The sequence below is a fragment of the Oxyura jamaicensis genome, chromosome 3 (assembly GCF_011077185.1).
Source record: "Oxyura jamaicensis isolate SHBP4307 breed ruddy duck chromosome 3, BPBGC_Ojam_1.0, whole genome shotgun sequence".
In the NCBI taxonomy this organism is placed as follows: domain Eukaryota; kingdom Metazoa; phylum Chordata; class Aves; order Anseriformes; family Anatidae; genus Oxyura; species Oxyura jamaicensis.
The window spans coordinates 4,157,367-4,179,555 of NC_048895.1; the positions used below are offsets into that span (position 1 = coordinate 4,157,367).

Here is a 22,189-nt window from a genome sequence, read left to right on the forward strand (position 1 = left end):
GGGGGGGGAAGAGCAACGCTTCAGCCGCGCGCCGCCAACGGCCGCCAACGGCCGCCAGGGGGCGTGGAGCTGACACGGGGGGGGGCGTGACCCTCTCCAAGCCCCGCCCCTCCGGCAGCGCGCCCCTCCCACACCGCCCCCAGTGGGCGGGCTCCGCGGGGGCTGTCGGGAAGATGGCGGCAGCCCGCGGGCTAGAAGGGAGCGGGGCGCGCAGGGTGCGGGGCGGGTGCCATGAAGGAGACGGGCGGGTGGGTGAGGCGGGGCGGCCGCTGGGGGAGCGCTGCCCTCGGGGGAGGGCTCCTTAAGTAACGGGAATAAAGTGCTGGGACGCGCGGAGGGGCTGCACTGGTTAAAGATTTTATTTTTCGGTTAAAAAGCCGAAAGGCTGCAGGTGTTTTCGGCTCTGTGTTGGAGAGCCCCGGTTTGGCGCGGGTTTGTGCGAGGCTCTCAGGGGTCTGTTGCAGCCTAGCAGCTGCCTGCCGTCTCTGAAGCGAGTATGTCGGTTTTGTGCTGTGTGTCCAGCTGCAGTCTGAGGAGGGGCTTTTGCTGAGTGTCTCCGTGCTTTAAGTTGCCTACCGGGGTCTGCAGGTTTTTTTTTTTTTTTTTTTTTCTGAGGCAGTGCAACGGGGATAAACAGCATCTTATGGTGCTTGAGCAGTCCTGTCAGGGCGTGTCCTGGTGTCACTTGGTGACGTATTTTGAAGAAAATAAGTTCTTTTTTTTTAGTCCTGTGCCTTAGTGGTTGGGAGCAGGAGTGCGCTGGGACCCCCTCCCGGAGTAGCGAGGTGTGAGGGCGGGCTGCCCTCCGAGGCGCTGCTCGCACGGCTCTTCGAACTGCAGTAACGTGGGTCTGTCCTCCAGAGCATGCAGGAGAACAGTCTGCAGCTTTCTAAAGTTACATATAAGTGATAAAACCTGGAGCAGGTCGGTTTAAGTTACCTCCTTGTGCAAAGTTAGGGTGTCTCTGAGCAGAAGGATGTTGGAGTAGTTCCCTGTGGTAGACAGAGCAAGAGCTGGGGACATCTTAAACTACAATAGGTCTCAAACAGGAGGCTTACAGATGAGTAGATGGTATGCTGTGTATTGTACTTTCTCTGGAGATCCCGTCGTGCATGTCTGTCAGTCCAGTACACTAGACAGAGAAAAATAAAACAACTTCCAGAAGAAGAACAAACTCTCTTGGGCTTAAATCACTCTTTCAATAAAACTTTCCAAATGCTGCTTCCCCTCAACTTCAAAGTGAGGTTGAACTTGCAGCAGTGTGTGGCTGAAAAGTTTCTACTGCAGACTCAAAGAATTTGGAATTAACGTTTGATATATTTGAATGATGCTGAGTTTAACTTGATCTCTGTAGCAAGGATGGGGTATGAAAGTCAGGCGGTGGCCTTCTGTATGCTGGAAAGCTGCTGCAGGTGTTTAAGCTTGGCTGTAATGTACACCAAATCATGGAGGAAACATAGGCTTTCTTGTATTTCTTATGAGAAAGGTATTGTAAGAAAGAAAACAGTAGTAATCAGTACTATCGCTTTCAAAATGGAAGTGGACAAAACTTTCTATTTTAGTTTAGGAAATGTAGTAGAAACTTAGTATAAAAAAAGATACGGGGGGGTGGGGGGGCGACAGAAAACCAACATAACCAAAAGCTACATCTGTATTCAGATAAAGCTATGCAGGGAGAGTACTCTGTCTTACTTCAATGAAGGAATGAAGGCAGCATTTATAAATTAAAAAACAAAACACCTTTTTATGACTTTTTAAAATCATCTGTTGAAATTGTCCTGTAAGTCTTTCCTAATCCTATTCCAACCACAGTGGGTCAGATACCTTGATGCTTTAGGCACTTCTTGACCAACCTAGCTGAAGTTGTAGTACAAGTGTCCTAGAAGTGGCATTTTCTTCTCATTTATGTCAATGATGGGTAAAAGAAAAAATTGTTTTGGAAACCTGTAAGCTGAAGAGTGTTACCCAATTAGGTTTTTTATGCCTTTGTGGAGTCTTAACTATTTTATTTTCTTTCACAGTACCTCTATGCTGCAGAACCAGCCTCAAAGGCACTATGGAATTACCTCTCCAATTAGCTTGGCTCCTCCTAAGGATATAGATTATATTCATACTCAGAAGCTAGTTGAAGCAATGAAGCCATTTGGGGTGTTTGAAGATGAAGAAGAACTGAATCACAGGTATAATAAAACTAATTTGTTAATCTTTCAATTTTGAGGACAAATTTAACACAAGTTTTCTTTACAGGCTGGTTGTTCTTGGTAAACTGAATAACTTGGTCAAAGAATGGATTTCAGAACTTGGTGAGAGCAAGGTAAGGATTTTTTATAATGTTCTTATCAAAAGAGCTGAAGTCTTTTTACTTCTTAAGGCCATACCACTAGGACTTACGCTGAAGTTTGACTTTTAACTTTCCTCTTAAGTATGAAGTAGGACTTTAGTAACTGCCACTCAAATATGGTATGAAAGACTTTTCATATCTGGTTCTTGAAGTCTTTGGGGTAGTGCATAAACTTAAGAAGTGGCTGTATCAATCGACTGTAGCAGTTAACAAAAATGAAAATTTATTGTGGGGTCTGATGGTAAATGGTCACTGATTATGCCCCAAACAGCTTACAGCTCTCATCTAATTTAAACTTATGCTAGACTTGCCTATTGTATAGCTCCTGAATTCTGTTAATTTATGTACATCTGCAGGGAAGTCTAATAATAGGTCATAGTTCGTGTAAATTAATGAAAGGACTGCTGCATTGCTCATAGGTTTTTGAGTTGCAAGGCCTCACTTTAGGAAACAAGTCTGTTAGACTAACAACTCTGTGGGAGTGAGAAAACGTGTTTAAGGAGTCTGCTTCAATCTTTCTAAGTAACTTGTGTTAATTAAACTTGCACGTAGGTCAATATGTATCATATTCTAAAGTAAACTCTGTTTCTATCCACAGAATCTTCCCCCTTCAGTTGTAGCAAATGTTGGTGGCAAAATATTTACATTTGGTTCTTACAGGCTTGGAGTACACACCAAAGGTAGAGCTTTAGTTATCTGGTCATAGTTCTAATGTTTGAAAGTGACTTCCAACAATAACAGAAGAAATGGAATCTCTCTGCAGGTGCTGACATAGATGCTCTTTGTGTTGCTCCTAGACATGTGGAAAGATCGGATTTCTTTCAGTCACTCTTTGAAAAACTAAAGCATCAAGAAGAAATAAAAAATCTAAGAGTAAGCAAGTTCTCTCCTTTGTACACTGACTTCTACAAATAAGAATATTCATGTTCACAGCTCCCACTAGTAATGAATGTCTTATAAGCCAAAGAAAATAAAAAACATTCTGACCCATTTTTAAAATATTTTCTGTAGTATGAAAATGTTGAAGTCAAGCTTTTGGTTCCTCTTCCTGGTGACTATACATCATAGGAATCTTTGTGGTACACTTGTCTTCTACCCTACCCATGATTTAGGAATGAGTCAGCTGTAGCAAGAAATGAGGCTATGTCCCTAAGAGCTTTGCTTGAATTTTAGATATAGTAAGGGGCTCAGAAATGAAGTTATTGCATGCATGCAGGAAGAAGGGGCAATCTGAAAATTAAGGCAGATGAATGTAACATAGAAGGTCTTCAGTTGGTATGTGTGCCATGGAGTTCACCTGGATATACTTCAGAACCTCTAAATTGTTTGTCTCTAGTCCTGTTCTTGGTACTCAGCTTGAGCCTTAGCATTGGTGATGCATACTGACAGCTTTATGTAATGTTGTATGTTCACTGCAAGGCTCCTGTTAAGTTTATCTGCTTTGTAAAATCACCTTCAGGATGTTTCATGTCTGTCTTGCATGTAAAACTGAACTCCTGACCTCTCAACTTTTGCTCTGTAAACAGGGGTAATACCCTCTTCTTTATGAGGCAAAAAGAAGAGAAAATAAACCTTCAGGGCTCTAGTGGAATAGTATCTCAAGTGTCTAGACGAGGCTCGATGCCTTGCTGTGCATCTTCTACAGGAGACAGACAATGTTCGGGCTTGTTTGTATGACTAATCAAGATGAACTGTGGTGTTTAATCACAGTACCATGATATTTCACAGCCAGCTGTAAACGCCCTTCTTTTTTCAAGATGGCTGTTTGCTTTAAAATACCTAGCAAGTAATAAATATTACAGGGACTACTAGAACAACCATTTAGCATTCATTGTTGCCAGAGTTAAATCTCTGACATCCTCTCACCTTCTGCTAGTGCTTCACTCATTGTGTGGGTGATACCTGGCACTATCTCCAAGGAGTCCATGTTTCTTTGAGAGCTGCAATGAGACTTGAAGCATCTTGAGGTAATTCGCCTGAGAAGAGATGAGTGTGTGAACCCTTCAGAAAAGGTGGAGTGGATAGAGACAGTTACTTTCTTCCTTAGCTTAACAAGCTGTGCTCTAATGCTAGTTTCTGGCCTTTGCTACAGGCCTACAGTCACGTGGCCTCTTGCTGAACAGAGGCTGGTTTGCTTTGCCCTGATACTTTCCTTTCAGGATGTCAGATGCTCTCCTTTTTTTTTTTACATTAGAATTAAAGAGGTGTGGAATATTTTACTAGACTTGCTTTCAAGTTAATTGCTCCAGTTTCAGGATGCCTGAATTGCTTATCCCTATGTAGTCAGATAGGGCTGCTGCATTTAATAACTGCATGCAGTCAGAGTCTAAGCATAGGGGAGAAAGGCTTTGTTCCTGTAGGACCAGACGGTCAGCGCTTGGAATGGTTATCCTTTAGCAGTTCCTTCTAGAAACCTGAGCTGGAAAGTGTAACAATCCTGTGTTCACACGAAGATTGAGGGCTGTATTTATTCATTCCTGACTACCATTAAAAAAACAAAAGGGAGAAATTTGAGCTGTAAGCTTTTCAGTCTGTATTGAACATACAGACTTTTCTTGGGAAAATGTAATGGTTTGATTCAATTCAGGCCAGCCTTCATAGATAGGAGAGAAGTTCTGATGTATATACGACCTCCAAGTTGGGAGGCAAACTACACAGTATAGCCTTCCCTCTGTCTAAACTACAGGACTGGAGAAGTGTTCCTCTAGCATAGTCTTCTGGCAGACACAGTGAGGGACTTCGTTTGTATAGCTAATGAGGCTAAACTACTTTTTAAAGCTTGTTCTGTTACTATATTTGTACTATGCTACCTGCATCTTACATAGTTTTGTCGATTCAGAAGCAACTCAGTCTTTATATTGCACAGCTTCACAGTATAAGTTTTGTATTTTATTGTAGTCTAGGGGAAATGTGAAAGTAGTAAAAAGGCGTTTTCATGTAGTTATCCTCTCTTCTACAGGCAGTAGAAGATGCCTATGTACCAGTTGTCAAGTTTGAGTTTGATGGCATTGAGGTAAGAATTTCATTTTAAGCATGGTTTATTTTCCTTGCTTTGCAATGGTATAATTTAGCAGTCACAGGTCCCTGGAAATCTTAGAAGGTTTTTGGTACCTTGAAGTGTTTAAGAAGCTGTAATTGAACAATCTTACACAACCCAGAATAAGACTGCAGTAGAATTGGAGCTTAGGGGAAGCTAAGTCCCTAGGAAGCCTGGCACACATGGGAACATCAGGGACATCTTTTTCTAAAGCTGTGCTATAGACTAAGGTAGCATACTTGAATAGCATTTATTTCACAAGGATTGTGCAGCCTGGGAATAAAGGCAAAAGTCTGCTAATTCTTGGCTCTGACAAGCTCACTTTCTACAAAGGACTGTGTATAGTGTAGTTCACTGTGTGAGTTGTGGGCAGACAAAACATTTTGTTGCAAATCAGAAAGGAAGCAATCATGAAACAAATGTGATAAAGTACTCATTTGATTCCTGCCTAGGCTTTTCAGCTGCAGGAATCCTTGCATCTTGAATGTCTTCTCCAATGAATAAAGAGCTGTGGGTTGTAGTATCCAAGCAAGTTACTGCTTGGTAGTGTTATGATGAAGACACTCAGCAGCCTTTTTGTGGTCTTTATCATGTAAAGACATTGTCAGGATAATTTTCTTACCTCAGACTGTACTGACAAAACATTTCAGCATCAAAAGGGCTTACCACATAAAGGAAAAACTTGTTGTTGTAGTTCAGGTGAGTGAATTTAAGCTTAGTTACGGAGTTAAGATGCAACTTCCTTTTCTAATGGGAATTGTAAGTTTAGAGTGTCTTTTCAACATTTAAAAAAAAAGTTTTCTATTGGTTTAAAAAGCAAGATGATACACTGTAGGTTTTGTAAATAAAAATATGGAACTCCTAGCAATTGAACTTTTGGGCAAGTCTTTGGAGATGCACCTATGCCATGTGATTCTCAATATGAATGTTCACCCCTTCTGTAGATAGTACTTGTTCTCTCCCACTAGCAGGCTGTTTGCAAACTATGGCATTCTAACTCATACTTGGTGCTTCTTTACTCTAAGATTGATCTCGTGTTCGCAAGACTGTCTGTGCAAACTATTTCTGATAATCTTGATCTAAGAGATGACTCCAGTCTAAGAAGCCTGGATATAAGATGCATACGGAGCTTAAATGGTAAGCATGTTTACACATTTAAAAAGACAATGTTACTAAAGCTGATATAGAATGCACATTACACAATCCAACTTTCTGCACAAGAGACACAACCAGACTTGTGTATACCTAAGACCTGAGGAGGTGGCATTTAATGTTTCTGTGAGTAGTGATTAGTTAGGCCTGTATTTCCCCTTCCATTCATTGGGGTGTGTGTTGTTGCAGTTTACCACAGAACTCTCTTTAGGTGAATAAGTGGAGAACTTGATAGAGAAGGGAGCGTTGTAATTCAGAAATAAAGGTATTTAGAACATGCGAATCCTAGTTTGCTCTCGGTTTAACACCAGCTGTTGTAATCGTGCCTGGCTGTTGGAAGAAATCTAGCTTTCAGAATCCATGAAGAAAGCCCTTATTAAAATGTGTTGGCTGTAGCCTGAACTATGAGAAAGTGGTTGAGTACATCAGTTACTGGAGGTGATACCAAATGTTATGGGTAATTGAGGTAATGCAAAACAAGTCATCCCAAGTAGTTTTTGTAGATTTGAATGTTAAATTGTAAACTGTTGATCCAGGATAGCATAAAACTGGCTTGTGCATGTTACGGCAAACCTTTATACTTAAACCTTTTTTACAGGCTGCAGAGTTACTGATGAAATACTACATCTAGTGCCAAATCAAGAGAACTTCCGGCTCACGCTCCGTGCGATTAAACTGTGGGCAAAACGTGAGTAACGTCATTGTTCATGATCTTTAAACATTTCAGAGGCATTTTTTGATGAAAAACAAGTTTCTAAGACTATTGGAAGTACTTCAGTTTTGGATAGTTCTTTAGATGTCTGGGTAATAGGCTTAATTGTTTAACTTTTTTTAAATCTAAAGGTGCTGTGTTGCTTATCAGGAACATGACTACAAATGACAGAAATGCCAAGTTAAGTCATAAAAGCTTGATAACTATTGAATAGGGAAATACCATATGGGAATGTAGCTACGGCAAGTGCTAGAACAATGGTGGAACTCTTGTCTGAAGGGAAGTTGGGGCAAAGCAACAGCTGTAGCAGTACAGGTGGATTTCAGAGTAGCAGTATTTTGGGTAGTGGCGTAGTAATGATTCTCCTCCATCACTGTAAAGATCAATGTTTTTGGCTTCATCCTGCTGCAAAAATACTTGACTCCCAAGAGGCTGAAGTGTACTATAAGGAACTTACAGCTTGGGAGGTCAGTGATGTACATTTGAGGATGTGGGTTTTTGAAAGAATACGAACTGTGAAGTATCCATTCCAGGACGTGGTATTTACTCCAATATGCTGGGATTTCTTGGTGGAGTTTCCTGGGCAATGCTAGTAGCAAGAACATGTCAACTCTATCCAAATGCATTGGCGTCTACTCTTGTGAACAAGTTCTTCTTGGTTTTCTCAAAATGGTAAGAGCTATTGTTTTATGACAATTTTAATCTGTATAGAGTAGTAACACTTAAGGCTGGTTCTTTAAAAATATTTCAACATTGAGTCCTAGTCTAAATTACATGACTGAGTCTTAAAATACAGTTATTAGTTAATGGCTTATCTTTTATAGGGAATGGCCAAATCCTGTTTTGCTGAAACAACCTGAAGAGAGTAATCTTAACTTACCAGTATGGGACCCTAGGGTATGTAGACATTAAATTCAGAAGTCTTTAAACTTTCTTCTAGGTTAAACTGATGCTAAGCAGAAGTGTTTTAACGTTGTAGGTCAACCCATCAGACAGGTATCATGTAATGCCTATCATCACCCCAGCCTATCCACAGCAGAACTCTACATACAACGTATCTACATCAACGCGAGCTGTAATGGTAGAGGAGTTCAAACACGGTAATATAGCTTTCTGTGCTTATTAACTGATGAAAAAGTATGCTTGCTGTGTGAAACTGCATTGGTTATATTCTGTGAGGTGTCCTACTCCGTTAGGCGTCTCTGAGAAATAGGCCACTTGTAAGCAACATGGACCAGTTTTAGCACAGATCATCATCGTACATCTGCACTGAGTCAAGTGAACTCATGCTTTCTCCCCTCTTAGTGTTCAGAACTTACCTTGCAGAGTTTTATATCGTGCAGTGAAATTTTTAAATAAATCCAGGAAACATAGAAACATAATTGTTTTTTCAACATCAACTATAGGTCTTGCAGTAACAAATGAGATTCTTCAAGGAAAGCTAGACTGGCCAAAGCTCCTTGAGCCACCAAACTTCTTTCAGAAGTACAAGTATGTATGCGATCTGTTTTTCTGAACTTGGAATGGCTTATGTACTGGTTGGCATAGTGACTTCTAACTCTGTCTGAATAGAAGATGGCATTAATTTTTCAGAAAAATAAATATTAAGTGGAGTTAAATTTTTGGTAAGGATGAGCGCAGGGGAGGTGCAGGAAACTGTTATGCCATTTACCGTCTTTATGAGGGGGGAAAAAATGAACTGCAGCATTTTGAATGCTGCAGAACATGATTCTAAAAGATATACTCTATTTTTCTTCAGTTAATACTGTCCTGAATACAGGACATAGTCTGTCTTTAGAAGTTATGTTCTAGGTATTTAAGGCAGCTTTGGCTTTGCTTAAAGGAATAACATTCTGAGTTACACTTCCATTTTCTTCTAGACATTATATTGTACTGACTGCTAGTGCCTATACTGAAGAGCATCACTTAGAATGGTAAGACTTTACAAAAGTCTCCAAATTTTTTTTGAGCATATACCTTCAATATGTGTATAACTTATGTATCACACATTACTGAAGCTTTAATATTTCCTTCCTGCATAATAATGAATTGTCTTGTGCACACAGCCCACTCTGTAGACCAGTGCTCTGTAGCCTGCAGAGACTTGGTTTTATAACTTGTTTCTTGGATGTAATATCTAATTTGGAACAAAATTGTACTTGGTGCTGAGTTGCTCTAGTTACATAGTCAGCTAATTTCAGAGCCTATTTTTCTCCAGTGAAGTGAAACCAGGCTGTTAAATTTGAGAGAAACCTTGTACTCAGTGCAGACCATCTGAATGCTGATAAATAGTATTTACTATTTAATAGTATTTAACAGTTTTAAGTTATTGGTGCTCTTACCTCTTCTGTTTAGTGCTGAAAATAAACTGGCACTTAGGTATGGCCAATAGTGGATAGGTTAATTTCTGAAGTGGCGATCAGTTTTACAACCCTCAACTGTAATTAGAGGAATTCACTACTTATGATGAGATGTTTGTAACTGTCTCGGGGGACATGTGCCAATATAACTTGTTTGACCTATGTGAATGTGCTGAATAATTTTATGAATGCTAAAGCAAGGGGAAGTAGGAAGGAATTCAGGTACTGTAGTGTGCATTTTGTTCTTAGCTTTGCAATGATATTCTCTGTTAAAGATGTTATATTTTTAAATGTTGCTGGGAGACAATATCTCGTCTGAGCTTTCTGATCTGTTCATTTAAATTGTATCACCTACAGCTTAATGTTAGTCAATCAGGTGTGCAACAAGGATTTATAGGCATATGGATGGCTTAAAGCTAAAGATTTTAACTATTTCTAGTGGAAGAAAGTTTTTCATGTATCTCACAAAGATGAGGAAAGTTCTGACTCCAGTAGAAGCTGGCTTTTGTAATGACAGAAATGGAGGCAAACAGGGCTTGGTTGTACAGCTGTGAGAACTAAAACACAGAAGATAGTTTGTATGTCATAAGACCACATTTAGTTCACTGACTCTTGGATGGATTTGAAAGTAGACAGCACATCTCTTCTTTACATATGTAAGATAGTTCTGAATAACCTACAGATTTTCAACTGCTTTTAAAGTTATCTGTGTTGTTAGCTGAAATGACAGTACTTCCTTGAAATGAAAAGCATTCATCATGGTTCTTATAGCTTCATTACAAATTTACCAAGCTAAGGTGACCAGAATATTTGTTGTTAAAGGAACTATGTTTTCAGTTCAGTTCTGGTCGGAGAATAGTAACCTCGTTCCACTGATCAATCTGTAAGGAGAACTGTGTCTTCACCTAGCTATGATCAAGCAGTTGTCCTTGAGCTTTTTCCTGACTTTCCCATGATCTGTTTTTTTCTACTTTGAAATGCAGCAGGAATTGCAGGGATATGCTACTTGTACTCTCACAATTCAGATGAAACATATAATCCATGATGAAGATGAGAACAAATTAGATAAACTTAGGTAACTCAGTCTTGGGAAACTCTAAAGCTCAAATGTTGCTGGAACCATCTCAAGCTGCAGTGTGTGGTATAAAATCTGCTATCCATTAAGATGAATGCAACTTGCTCTGTGGTTAGCATTTTTGTATTAGTCTTACATAAAAGGTGTATTAACTACTGTGGGGAATACAGTAAAAAACAAGCAAATACTTCTTGTTCTTAGGGTTGGCCTTGTTGAATCTAAAATTCGTGTGCTGGTTGGAAACCTGGAGAGAAATGAGTTTATAAATATTGCACATGTAAATCCCCAGTCTTTCCCTGGCAACCAAGAACACCGTAAACAGTGAGTTTTGTTACTCTACTTAAATACAGCTGGGCAAGTGTATTTAACTTGTTAGATAACATGAGATTAATACAAACATGTTCAGTGATATACCTACTGTTCTGTGGACGCGAGGTTCTGGACTTGTAGGATCTTTTTAAAGGGAGAACTTCTGAGAGCAGTACTCAGAGCTTATGTATGGGCTGACTCTAATATTGCTGTGTACGGTTAAACTCTTGCTCAATTCTTTCTGGAGGCTCTTGGGTATTCAAATGTGTGGTATCTGCATAATCTGATAAACTTGTGAACCTGTCTCTTTTAGGGGTGGCTATGTGTCAATGTGGTTTCTTGGAATCATATTTAGGAAAGTGGAAAGTGCAGAAAGTGTTAACATTGATTTGACATATGATATACAGTCATTCACAGATACAGGTAAGCCTATGTTTTTGTTTTGCTCTAGCCTCGTAGCATTTGGTTTTGATTCTACTGGAAAAGTTGCTTCATTAAGTGAAATGTTTCCCTTTATCTAGAGAACAATGTAAAGAATAAAGCCTTTTCTGACACTTCAGTGAAGTCCTTGGAGTGAGTGTGTGCTGCATTCACACCAACTGAGGAAATCACTTTCGAAGTATACTAAAAGAATGGACAGCAAATACAATGAAAGCAGGGCTGGACTGCAATATTCAACAAGAAAAACGCATGGCTATTGTAAACCTAACACTGTTCTGGTGGATGAGCAAAGATGTCCCTTTTGATATAGGCACATAGTAAGCATGAATATAGTTAGGCGAAATAATCGTGCAGATCATACTGAAGGATCACCTTGAAGGAGCTGTATTTTGTGAAATAGACAGTCAAATGAGGAGCCTGTAGATGTTCGCTTACTGGGAAAAGGTACATGAGTTGAAGTTGTCAGCAGAAAGTGAGAGTTGATGGTAGCAGGTTCTAAAACAACTTGTTAGTTCACTGTATTTTTCTGAAATAAGTTTGTATATGATAATCGGTAGAACTTGATTCCAGTGAGTTGCTGCACTGGAATTACAGGTAGTCTTGCATGTAAATCTGTGTTCATCTTCCATTTCTGCTTTTTGGTACATGTAGAAAAAGTATTACTGTAAGTGTCGTCAGGTAGTGCTAGAATAAAGGGGTTGTAGAGGGAGGGCTCACTTGAAATCATAGGTCTTACTCTGCCATCGTTTTTCTTACTCCCAACCTGATTTCACGTGCCTTTCAGAAATGCCTGTGTGCTGTCAAGCCAATGGCTAGCTGTCATAAATAATAAAGTCAGGTTGCTTTTCTGAAGTGATAAGTGTGTTGGAACCAAGAATTTTAAACTGTGGACTCCCTTAAGCATTTGTTTGCGCTCACGGAAAGTTTATCCATAGTACCAGCATGGGCTGTGTTATGTTGTCTTGCTCAGTTCTCCACTTAAAAATGCAGTAAAACCTGACCCCCCTTTTTGGCTCATGTTTTCTGATATGAAAGGCAAGGAAGACTAACAAAACTCCTGTCTGAATGTCAAGCCAAGTGAGACAGCTTCCTCGGACTTGGAGGAAACAAACATCTGTATAGATAACCCACTGGATATGATGCGTTGTTATACCTTAGTTTATTGCTTCAGGCATCATGCAGTGTTTCAACACTGTGGCAAATATCAACAAGGCTTACATACTACCAAGAGCCAGGCTAGAACTAAGACTTACTGTTTTATTTCTATGTAAGAACTCGATTGAGGTAGCTGTGCTCTGTTTAGTAATCTAATAAAGCACAGCTGATAGTATGCTTCCTCTGAGAGAGGGTTTGGATTAGGCTGAACCGAAAAGGTATTTCTTGGGAGGCGTGAGGTCCTTTTGGCAAATTTGGGAGTGACCAGTTGTGAGCAAGAAAGATTTCATCAAATGCCTTTTCTCTGAGAGTACCTTTAGAGGACAAAGGTTAACTTGAAGTTGTTGTGCCGAAGGTCATAAGCCTTCCAAGCGGTGAGCCTTTTCTTAAGTCAGCTCCCTTTTGCCTGAGAACATGATTGGATTTACTTTGAAACAGTAGTTCATATGGTTGTAAATATTCATCTGTGCTTTATTCACTTATTTCTCCTTTAGAAATACTTTAAACCACCTCGTGGCTATATCCTTACTTTGATTCCTACTCTATTAGTAAGCTGACTTTCTAGTTCTGCTCATGATAGGACTGTTAGATAAGCTTGTCTAAATGTGACTTAATTCCTTAATTACTGTGCTAGTATAACAATAACATGCATAAAAGGCTGTTTGTAGGCAGGTAAGGAAAACTTGCTTAAATTGCTGCGATTCTAAGTCAGATGTCCATAAAATCCAATCTTTATTTTCTTCAGTAGATAGAATTTTAACACCTGAACTACTGAGAGGTTGTGTGGTGTTACTGAACTGCTGTGTCAAAGAAACAATTGCCACCGTAAATATCAGATAAACCAGCCTGAATCTTGACTAAGGGGTTTGGTCTCTGAGCTGTGCACAGGGGGGTTGTTTCAGAAAGTCAACTAGATCTTTTCTCAGTTCTCAACCAGACTGACTAGTGAGTATTATCTCCTCTAAGTTAAAATCAGCTCAGATGTCACCTGCACAGTTAGCAAACCACCGCTGTTACTGAGTATGTAACAGCTATTTATATTCAAATCTACATTTATGTATCTGATCCATACTGGATGGGAAGTAGCAGCTCAGCCCATGCTCATCTTGAGACTGTATGTGGAATGCTTGGGTCACGCTTTATGTGCAGTTAGAGTAGAAAATTCTTGCTCTTCATTTGAGAAGAACAGACTTAAAAACTTGCTGTTTCTAAAGAAATCATATGTAGCTTTAATAATGGAAGTGTTTGCATTAAGTATTTAAGCTACAACGCTAAATTTCATGTTAGTTTACAGGCAGGCTAACAACATCAACATGCTAAAGGAAGGTATGAAGATTGAGGCGGCTCACGTGAAGAGAAAGCATCTCCATTATTTTCTGCCTCCAGAAACCTTACAGAAAAGAAAGAAGGTATAATAACAACTTGGCTCTTCTAGACATTTCTTGCTTACTAATTATTTGAAGACCTAATTTTCTGAACTGTTGTTTCAGCAAAGCGTGCCAGATACTAGTCAAAATGCTAGTGGGCTTCAGTGTAAAAGGGCCTCTTCAGATGGAAGCTTGGACAGTTCCAGAGACACGGACTCCAGAACACCATGTAGTTCCCCTTCATTAAATAGGATATCTAAATTGGACACCTCTACAGCAGAGATGGAAAGGTTAGCACCATAACCTTAAAACTGAAGATGCTGCTGTTAACTGACTTGCAATGTACTTGCAATGTGCATGAGGTCTAGGATTTCTTGTTCGAGTCTATGTAGATCGGAAGTATGTAGAATGCAGTAAAGGCTTTGGGAATGAAAATAGCACCTCCTTTGTGGGTCTTGGGGGATGGGCTAAAGAAATCCTTGAAAAGTTAATTGATCTACATGACTGTGTAGAAACAAAGGACTTGGTACCAGAGACATGGTATGGCTTTAAGCATGAATAACCTTAGGTTAGTGTGAAATTCAGAAGCTGGAGTATTTTATGTGCAGGTGAGTTTTCTTTTTAACAAAAGTGAAGTATGGTTAACGCCAAGCAGCGTTAAGTTTTATTCAAACACTGATCTTGATCACAGAAATGCCGGAACTGTTGCTGGAACTGCGTAAAAACTTGGGCAATAAGAATATATGTTACTTTCCTGGGAAGTCTTTGTGCATAAGCTACTTCACATGAGAATGTGTAATCTCGGGAGTAATAGCCCAGTAGTATCGTGCAGTAGTGTGCACAAACAAAAATCAGGGGCTCTTGTGGAGCAGACACTCCCTAAAAGCAGCAAGGAGTGCTGCATATACTAGGTTGGAAGGCAGTATCAGTATATGGAGGCTCACTGAAGAAAATACTTGAGTTTAAATCTGCAGTCTGCAATTCAGCAAAATGATCTCACACTAGATTGCCAGTGAGTGTCTGTGGTGTTGAGTGGAGCTGTGACAAGGAGTGAAGGAGGAAGACCGTTCTGCGTGTGAACTTCCTGGAACTGACGTACACTATTGGGCTAGCATTTTCTAACTTAAACATTGTAAAATCTGACTTTTACAGAAGTGCTGTGATTCAGAGAACTAGGGGCGCTAGCAACAGAGAGAAGACGAATCATGTAGCTGTGCCACCAGCGTCTACGGAAATCTCCATTCCAGTTATTGGTTCAAGTATGTGTTCAAGCAGTAGGTAGAATGCAGTCTTTAACTTCATGGCTGAGCTCTAAAAGCTTTATCTCCTACAGAAATGGAGGCTGCAGTTGCAGTAAGACCATCAGGACCTCCAGCTGGCTGCACTGTGCCTGCAGTAATAGAACATAACATGATTTCTCGACTTAGGACACACTTTGTCCAAGGACAGCATGAACTAAGTGGAACTCAAATTACAAATTTGAAGAGTGCTGTACCTAAACGACCTCATTCACCTACCTCAGAATACCCTAAGAGACCAAAAGACAGAGAAAAGGTAGGGAAGCAGGGCCAGCCTGTGGAAGGTTTAAAGTAATATCTATTAATACAGATTTATTGATACAGAATTAGTGAAATGACTAAATGACTGATAACAAGTGTGTGTGTATATATACATTCCCAAATATATATTAACATATCCCAAAAAGACTGATAACAAATGTGTATATGTACATTCCCAAAAGAGTTGGGAATCTAAATTTAAACGTAATTATACTTTTACTAGGATATAAGTATGAAAAACTGTTCACTAGCCATGCATTAAATTCAAGACAGTTTCTTCAAGATATGACACTAATGACTGTTCTTTAGTCTGGTGACAGAATATCTAAATATTACTATTTGTTTAATGCACTGGCCACTTATCAAAGGAAATGGCTCGCTTTAAATAGTTCTAAGAACTGCTTGTGAAAACTCTTTATTTCTAACTAAAGAGGGATATTAATCTTACAGATACCGAAATATGAGCTAATATTGCTCAGGTAGATGATTTGGAATGCTCTATAAAATCTCCTTTAACTGCTTTTTGTGGTTTGCCCTATTTGAGGCAGAGGCAAAGAACAATTCAAACTCAATTTTTCCATTTGAAAAGAACCAACTTTCAGAATAATGAACTTGTATTGAATGTCTCAAGTATAGACTTCTATGAATGGGCAGCAAGACTAGTCAAGAGACCTGAGATACCTGTTTGGTAATAGTCTGTGTTGTTACAAGAATGGCTGCTAATGCACTTAATGCATTGACTTGAATCTGTACACGAATATGAAGGTAACTTTAGTCTAGAAATCATTTTGAGTCTGCGTATTCTGTTCTTCTAGTTAACTGGCCAGGATTCAGTATTCAGAGACGGTGGTAATCCAGAAGATGTAAAGAGAAGATCTACAGAAAATGTAATTATTAAATGGTTTTATTTTAAGTGGAGTAAATGAAAATCTGAATGGAAGATTCTAGTACCTAAACAACTTCACATAAATACTCTACACATTTATTGATGTAAACAAAAATATGCTTTTTAGTATAAATTCAGTCTTCATTTCCCAAATATTACATCCACATTCCATGTTATATGCTACCACTAATTTTGTTAACGTCTAGCATCTTGCTATGCCTGAAATGGGTTACTTTTTAACCACTTGATTCACTCTTTTAGGCTAAGACTAAAGCATTTGACCTCTCACAGGGAGGATACAGAACTGTATATTTAGTGTAGCTTGTTACTGAAACAAACTCCTGAGTGCACACCCTCAAATCAAGATGTGGTCTTGCTGGCAGAGTAAAGGTTGAAATACCTGAAACATTGCATGTGAGCTCATGTGTTCCAAGAAAAATGTTGGTTATTTTTCTTAATCTTAAAGGAGGTGAAGGGTGTCGATGCATGTATGTGTTTGGCATTTAAGTATCTTAGCTGCCAAACCTTGCTGTCTCAAGTCATGAATTTGAGAAAACTATGTAACACATCCCTTTGAACTTTTTAGGTTGGCCTTGGAGGAAAATCTGTGCTAATTCCAGTTCTTGACACATCAAGGTCACAGGTATGGTGCCTTAATGATCATAGGTAAAACAAAAGTAGAATTTTTCCCTGCAAGTATAAAATTTTATGTACTATTAACTTCTGTAGAATAGGTCCTGCTAAGTAGGTGGTAAGCCTTTACATATCATGCTTCTACTGAATTGAATGGCTGAACAATGAGCTTCCTGGTTGCAAAACTGAAGTCAAAGACTAAAACCTATTGGACCTGAAGGACCCTGTTTCCATTCATTGCAACCCTGCGAGTTCATTTCCTAGTTTGCAATTTTCTTATTAAAGGACTGCGTATACTCCTTGCAGACATTTCACAGTGTTCTGAGCTGTAATTACTTTAAACACTTGTATACTCATCACTTTGACAAGATTTGAAGCTTTGAAGTACACAAGTAGCTTAAATTCTGGTGTTGATTGAAATGTCAAAAAAGAGTTATAAAACTGGAAGTACTCCAGACAGTAGAGACACTATTCCTAACCCATCGGTCCAAGAAGGGTGGTAACTTCCTTTATTATGCCATTGAGCAACTTTTCTGTCATGAATTGAGATAACTACTTCCTGAGGACAAAAAGAAGTAAGTGTGCAGAGGGGAAAATGCTCTTCCTTTGAAAACTAGTGGTAAATAAGTGGTATGGTGGAAAACACCCTTCTATGTAAATATTTTGGGCCATACTGATTTGGTACATAAAGAATGGTGCTATATTCAGCTAGAAAAAGCTTTGTCTGCTGCTACTTGTGAGTTCATGTGTTTAAAATTCCTTTTTTGTGGCATCTTTTTTGTTTTAGAGACTTTCCAGTAAAGAGCTACCAGATTCTTCATCTCCTGTTCCAACAACTAATATTCGTATTATTAAAAGATCCATCAGACTTACCCTTAACCGGTAACCTTTATCTCTTCAGGTAAAGATATTTATTTTAGTGATTGGTATTATCAATGTGTATTGTTACTAACAAAGAATGGACTGTTACTGTTGCTGTACTGCAGTGTCAGACAGTTACATATGTGTTTGTTTTTGACCTGCAGATGCTGTAGGATACTCCTATTACTGTGTAGCTTTTCCAAGATCATCAAGTGACAAGTCACAGTCTACAAAAATCACGGCCTTTTAGTAGTATTAGCTTAGGTGCTTTCTTCCTTTGGAACTACTTTGTATGCTCTTGCAACATCTATCTTTATCAGTCTTTTTAAAAAGTCTTAACTATCACTAGCTGAAACAGCTTTCTGAAATAGCCACCGCTTGTCCTGTAACTTGGATTCAGAACGTATGTAAACAGGGTTGACTAGTCACTGCATCTACATTCTGTTTTCAAGCATGTAGGAATGTGCTTGTATTCATTTGAGCTTTCCTAGTCGCTGTAGATGTTATCTTCCAGTTTGGCACATACACTCCTATGCGTCTGTCACAGTTGTGCTCAGCTTCCACAGGCAGTAGCTTTCCACTGTCTAGCACAGCCATGCACTACAGAAGTATTGCCTCCCATGGAGGCCCATAAATCTAAATACTGAAGAAAATGCAATGGAGGATGCTACTGAGGTACGGAGATGATAAACATCCCATGCCATGTTACATCTTTTTTCTTAAGACTGCTCCAACATGAGACTTGATTCTGTTTTCACTGGGTAGCTGAGCCAAATTCAGAACACGGAAGCGAAGATGCATCTCAACATTGCAGCGGTTGAGGCTGTTGTGACACTGCCCACCTGTAAACTGCAGTCTTTAAAGCAACTGGCGTATAGAAAGTGGTACTGCGTTTCAGTGAAATCCTGGAAGCTCTTCAAAATGGTTACTTGAAAACTTGTAGTAGCCTTAAATCTGGTTCTGTGAACAAACTGATAACAAAGCTTACCCAGTAAAGTGCATTAGGGTTTTTGGGGGGTGGAGAGATTCTAATTATGGGAAATATGCTATCTTTCTATTGTAATTTCTTTATAATTGGTGATTTTTGTAAATGAAGTTGTATGTCTTTTCCAGAGTATTTTTGTATGTACTGTAAAATACTATCATCAAAAGAAATTTCAAGCCTTCACTTGTCTTTCCTCCGTCTTTTAATGTAGATGGGTTCTAATCAAGGAAAAGCAAAACTGAAAATAAAATGGCAAACCAATTGTACAGAGGGATAGGGACAGGTGGGCACAACTTCCTGCAAAATACAGTCAACGAGTTAATATCACTGCTTCCCTGCTCTTGATGTTTCCAGGCCTTGAGTGAATGCCCACAGCCTGAATAGTGCAATTTGTAAACTGCATGGACAGCTGACTTCCCAGTTTGCTATTTGAACAATAGATACCCCTGAATTTCTGTAAAAAGAAGTTGCTTGGCTTTAACAGCAATTCTGAGTTCTGATCATCTTAAGCATCCACTTTTAACCTTCTTTAGACTTCTAAGGACTGTAAAAGAATAGGGAGAACTTATATTTAAAACAAATCTTAGTGAGTTTGATATGTTCTGTTCTTCCCTTTCAACACTCTTCTCCAAATAAAAAGCATTCTGACTTTGACTGCAAGGCTTACATTTAGTCACAGGTTAAGGTGGAGGAACAGTACATGTTGTTACACTGAGGTTTATAAAACAGTACCTGGGTTTGGTGTGTTTATCACCATGCTACTTAATTATTGTCAGGTCTGTGCGTTACCTACAGTATGTATACAGCTTTAGCACCTCTGTAAATAAAAAAATCTATTGTGCGTTTGAAGGAATTACAGTGGGTGATAAGGTAAATAGCAAACTAAATAGGAAAATTGTCTCTGTAATAGTCTACAACTCTGTAATATCATGCTTTTAAACAAACTATTCCTTTTGAGTATTCCAAGACTTCAGGGCAGTTTTGCCCTTAACCCCTCTGTTAGCATTAACCCCACTGTTAGCGCACATCAATACAACCAGTCTTAAACTAAGCTGCCTAATGGTTACAGAGGAATGCTTTCACAATTCCTTTTATTCTTGCTTCACAGTTATCTTCCAATTGCTCTTACTCTATTTCTTTCTCCCCTTTTAGGGTAAGGAATGTTTAAGAAGGATTTAGGTTACCAATTTCTGGGACTTGATCCAGAATAGGTGAGGATACACATTTCCTCTTTATATACCCTGGCTCAATGCTTGGTGCAGTGCACGGTGACCTCACTGCTCTGGGGTTTCCCTAGGCGCTGCAGAAGTGCAGTGCTGCTCCAGAGCTGTGTAGTTACCTGGTGTTTCGAGTGTTCTCTTCTTGGTTTTGGTGGGTTAAGGGTTAGATTTCTGCTGTTTTCAGGAGAGTTCAAATTACAGCAATTTTGTTTTCCTTTTTTATGGAGCAAGTCCTCTGTTAAAGGCACTGAAAGTTAAAGGGAATGAAAGTTAAGTTACCCAGGTATAAAAGAATTCAGTGAGCTTCTATTCCTTCAGACTTTTTGGAAGTGTTGTTCTCCATCTGCTTTCTTAGCTGGCTGCTCTATGTGTGGCTTGGAGATTGAGGTAGAAGGGGTGAGAGTGGAATAATTAATCTCCTCAAAAAGGATTGGCTGTATTTTGTACACACATTTGGACACAAATTTTGTGAATTCAAATGATTCTAAGTTACTAACTGCATGTAAGGAATTCCATTGCGGGAATTACTGTATCCCAGGGTTTTCTTTGCTCGGTATCATCAAAAGAACAGTTACTGAGCTACTTGTGCTTCTGTTGCAATGCATGTCCCTGTAGTAACTAAGGGTAAGTGATAGAATATTTCTTGTCCTAGTGAGTAAAAAGCAAAGAGGGTGGGGGGGAGGTGAGAGGTATCTTGAAACTGCTGCTGTTGATTTTTGGGAAGGAGGGGGCTTACTACTGCTTGTATGTAATATTTGGTGAAATAAGCTGCTTAGCTTAAACACAAGCAAAAACTCCTAGCTGTATTTTTGTATTACCTCATCACACTTCTTATAAAGAGCCTGGTCCTGTGCATTACCAGTAAATGACAGGCTTGGGCTGGGCTGTAGCATGCTGTGCCTCTGCCTACAGCTGAGGGGATAATAACCCCCGTGGCTGGAGGCACCTCTGAAGGAAATCAAACCACTGCAGGGGTCACCCTATAGTGGTCCTGTGTAAACGGGCACCTTCTCCTCCCACGGGACCACCGCGGAGGGCTGCTGCCTTGCCCACCCATTGAGTGGCTGTGGGGGCTGCATGCTCTTTACGGGGTGGGGAGAGCTGTCGGGTTTGGGGGGCCGTGGCCCAGGCTTCCCACGCTGGGGCGGGTTTCCTGCCATAGGGCCTGCAGCGGGGGCGGGCTGGGGGCTGAGAGCTGCCGTGACAGTGCTGGCATGTGACCGCAGTGCTCTGCGGGCAGGCGGCTGGGAAACACCCCTGCAGCCCTGTGGTGCCCGCCAGCCTGGGCTCTCGCGCTGCCTTGAACCCGGCTGGGCCGAGCAGAGGGCGGTGGGAATGGTTCTCAGCTTCTAGAACTGAGAAGGAAGGGCAGTCACGGGCTGTGAGCACCCTCAGCTGCCTCCCAGCATCGACTCCCCTGCAGCTCAGGGGTTCTTCAGCTGCTCTCTTCACTTGTGGCTGGGGGGGCAGAACGTGGTTGCAGCCCAGCAGCTGAGACCTGTCCCCCCTGCTGGACCTCATATGTTGTTCTGGGGTGGTGGAAATCTTAGGAGAACACTACCCAGGGACTGACAATTCTCTTATTCCAGAAGATAAAACCTGTTGGGTTCTCCACTGTCTGACCTTCAGGACATTGATAGAAATCAAAGTGGGACAGCTCGTCTTTGGGCAGTTCCTCTTTGCTGGGAAGACCCTGTCTGAGTCATCGTGCTTGACACCCATCCTTGTTTCTTAATCATACCTCACCTCTTTTCTTTTTGGCTGGTCTGAGACTCTTGCCTGCCTTCCTATCTTCCCTGATATTCACTTCTTCCTTTCCCACCCAAATCCATCTTTGCTCCCATTTGATGTGTGTTGTATTTTTTTCTGTGCTGGACAGAAAGCCCTGGGAGCCTTGAAACCAGAGAAATCATCTACTTTCAATTTTAGTTTGTGGCAGCCAGACAAGCAGCAGCCTTCAGCAGGGACCATCTAGCTCACTCTCTGCAGTACATGCAGTGCAGAGAAAGCTGATGACTTCTTTTGCTACTAAGCAAGTCTGAAAGGATGTGTAAGCTCAGACTTTTTAAAGGCTCAGCACATGCCCAGATTAGTGT

The 22,189-nt window shown here is 40.2% G+C and overlaps 1 protein-coding gene across 4 annotated transcripts in view; it reads left to right on the forward strand.

Annotated features, from left to right (window-relative positions):
* Positions 1–22,189, forward strand: part of PAPOLG (poly(A) polymerase gamma) — a 42,129-nt gene that overhangs the window by 2,005 nt on the left and 17,935 nt on the right. Inside the window, exons 1-23 of one of the 4 annotated variants that reach the window (XM_035322434.1) lie at positions 154–248; positions 2,022–2,180; positions 2,248–2,314; positions 2,940–3,021; positions 3,105–3,214; positions 5,301–5,354; positions 6,404–6,515; positions 7,129–7,218; positions 7,776–7,914; positions 8,067–8,139; positions 8,222–8,342; positions 8,649–8,733; positions 9,123–9,176; positions 10,879–10,998; positions 11,300–11,409; positions 13,870–13,991; positions 14,073–14,239; positions 15,102–15,208; positions 15,283–15,503; positions 16,324–16,395; positions 16,981–17,037; positions 17,815–17,928; positions 18,053–19,056. In XM_035322434.1, coding sequence (XP_035178325.1) covers positions 232–248; positions 2,022–2,180; positions 2,248–2,314; positions 2,940–3,021; positions 3,105–3,214; positions 5,301–5,354; positions 6,404–6,515; positions 7,129–7,218; positions 7,776–7,914; positions 8,067–8,139; positions 8,222–8,342; positions 8,649–8,733; positions 9,123–9,176; positions 10,879–10,998; positions 11,300–11,409; positions 13,870–13,991; positions 14,073–14,239; positions 15,102–15,208; positions 15,283–15,503; positions 16,324–16,395; positions 16,981–17,037; positions 17,815–17,913 — 2,238 coding nt within the window. In that variant the 5' untranslated portion in view covers positions 154–231 and the 3' untranslated portion in view covers positions 17,914–17,928; positions 18,053–19,056. Of the gene's footprint in view, positions 1–153; positions 249–2,021; positions 2,181–2,247; positions 2,315–2,939; positions 3,022–3,104; positions 3,215–5,300; positions 5,355–6,403; positions 6,516–7,128; positions 7,219–7,775; positions 7,915–8,066; positions 8,140–8,221; positions 8,343–8,648; positions 8,734–9,122; positions 9,177–10,878; positions 10,999–11,299; positions 11,410–13,869; positions 13,992–14,072; positions 14,240–15,101; positions 15,209–15,282; positions 15,504–16,323; positions 16,396–16,980; positions 17,038–17,814; positions 17,929–18,052; positions 19,057–22,189 lie in introns of those variants that run through there. The other 3 variants (XM_035322437.1, XM_035322435.1, XM_035322438.1) reach the window with 3 other exon arrangements.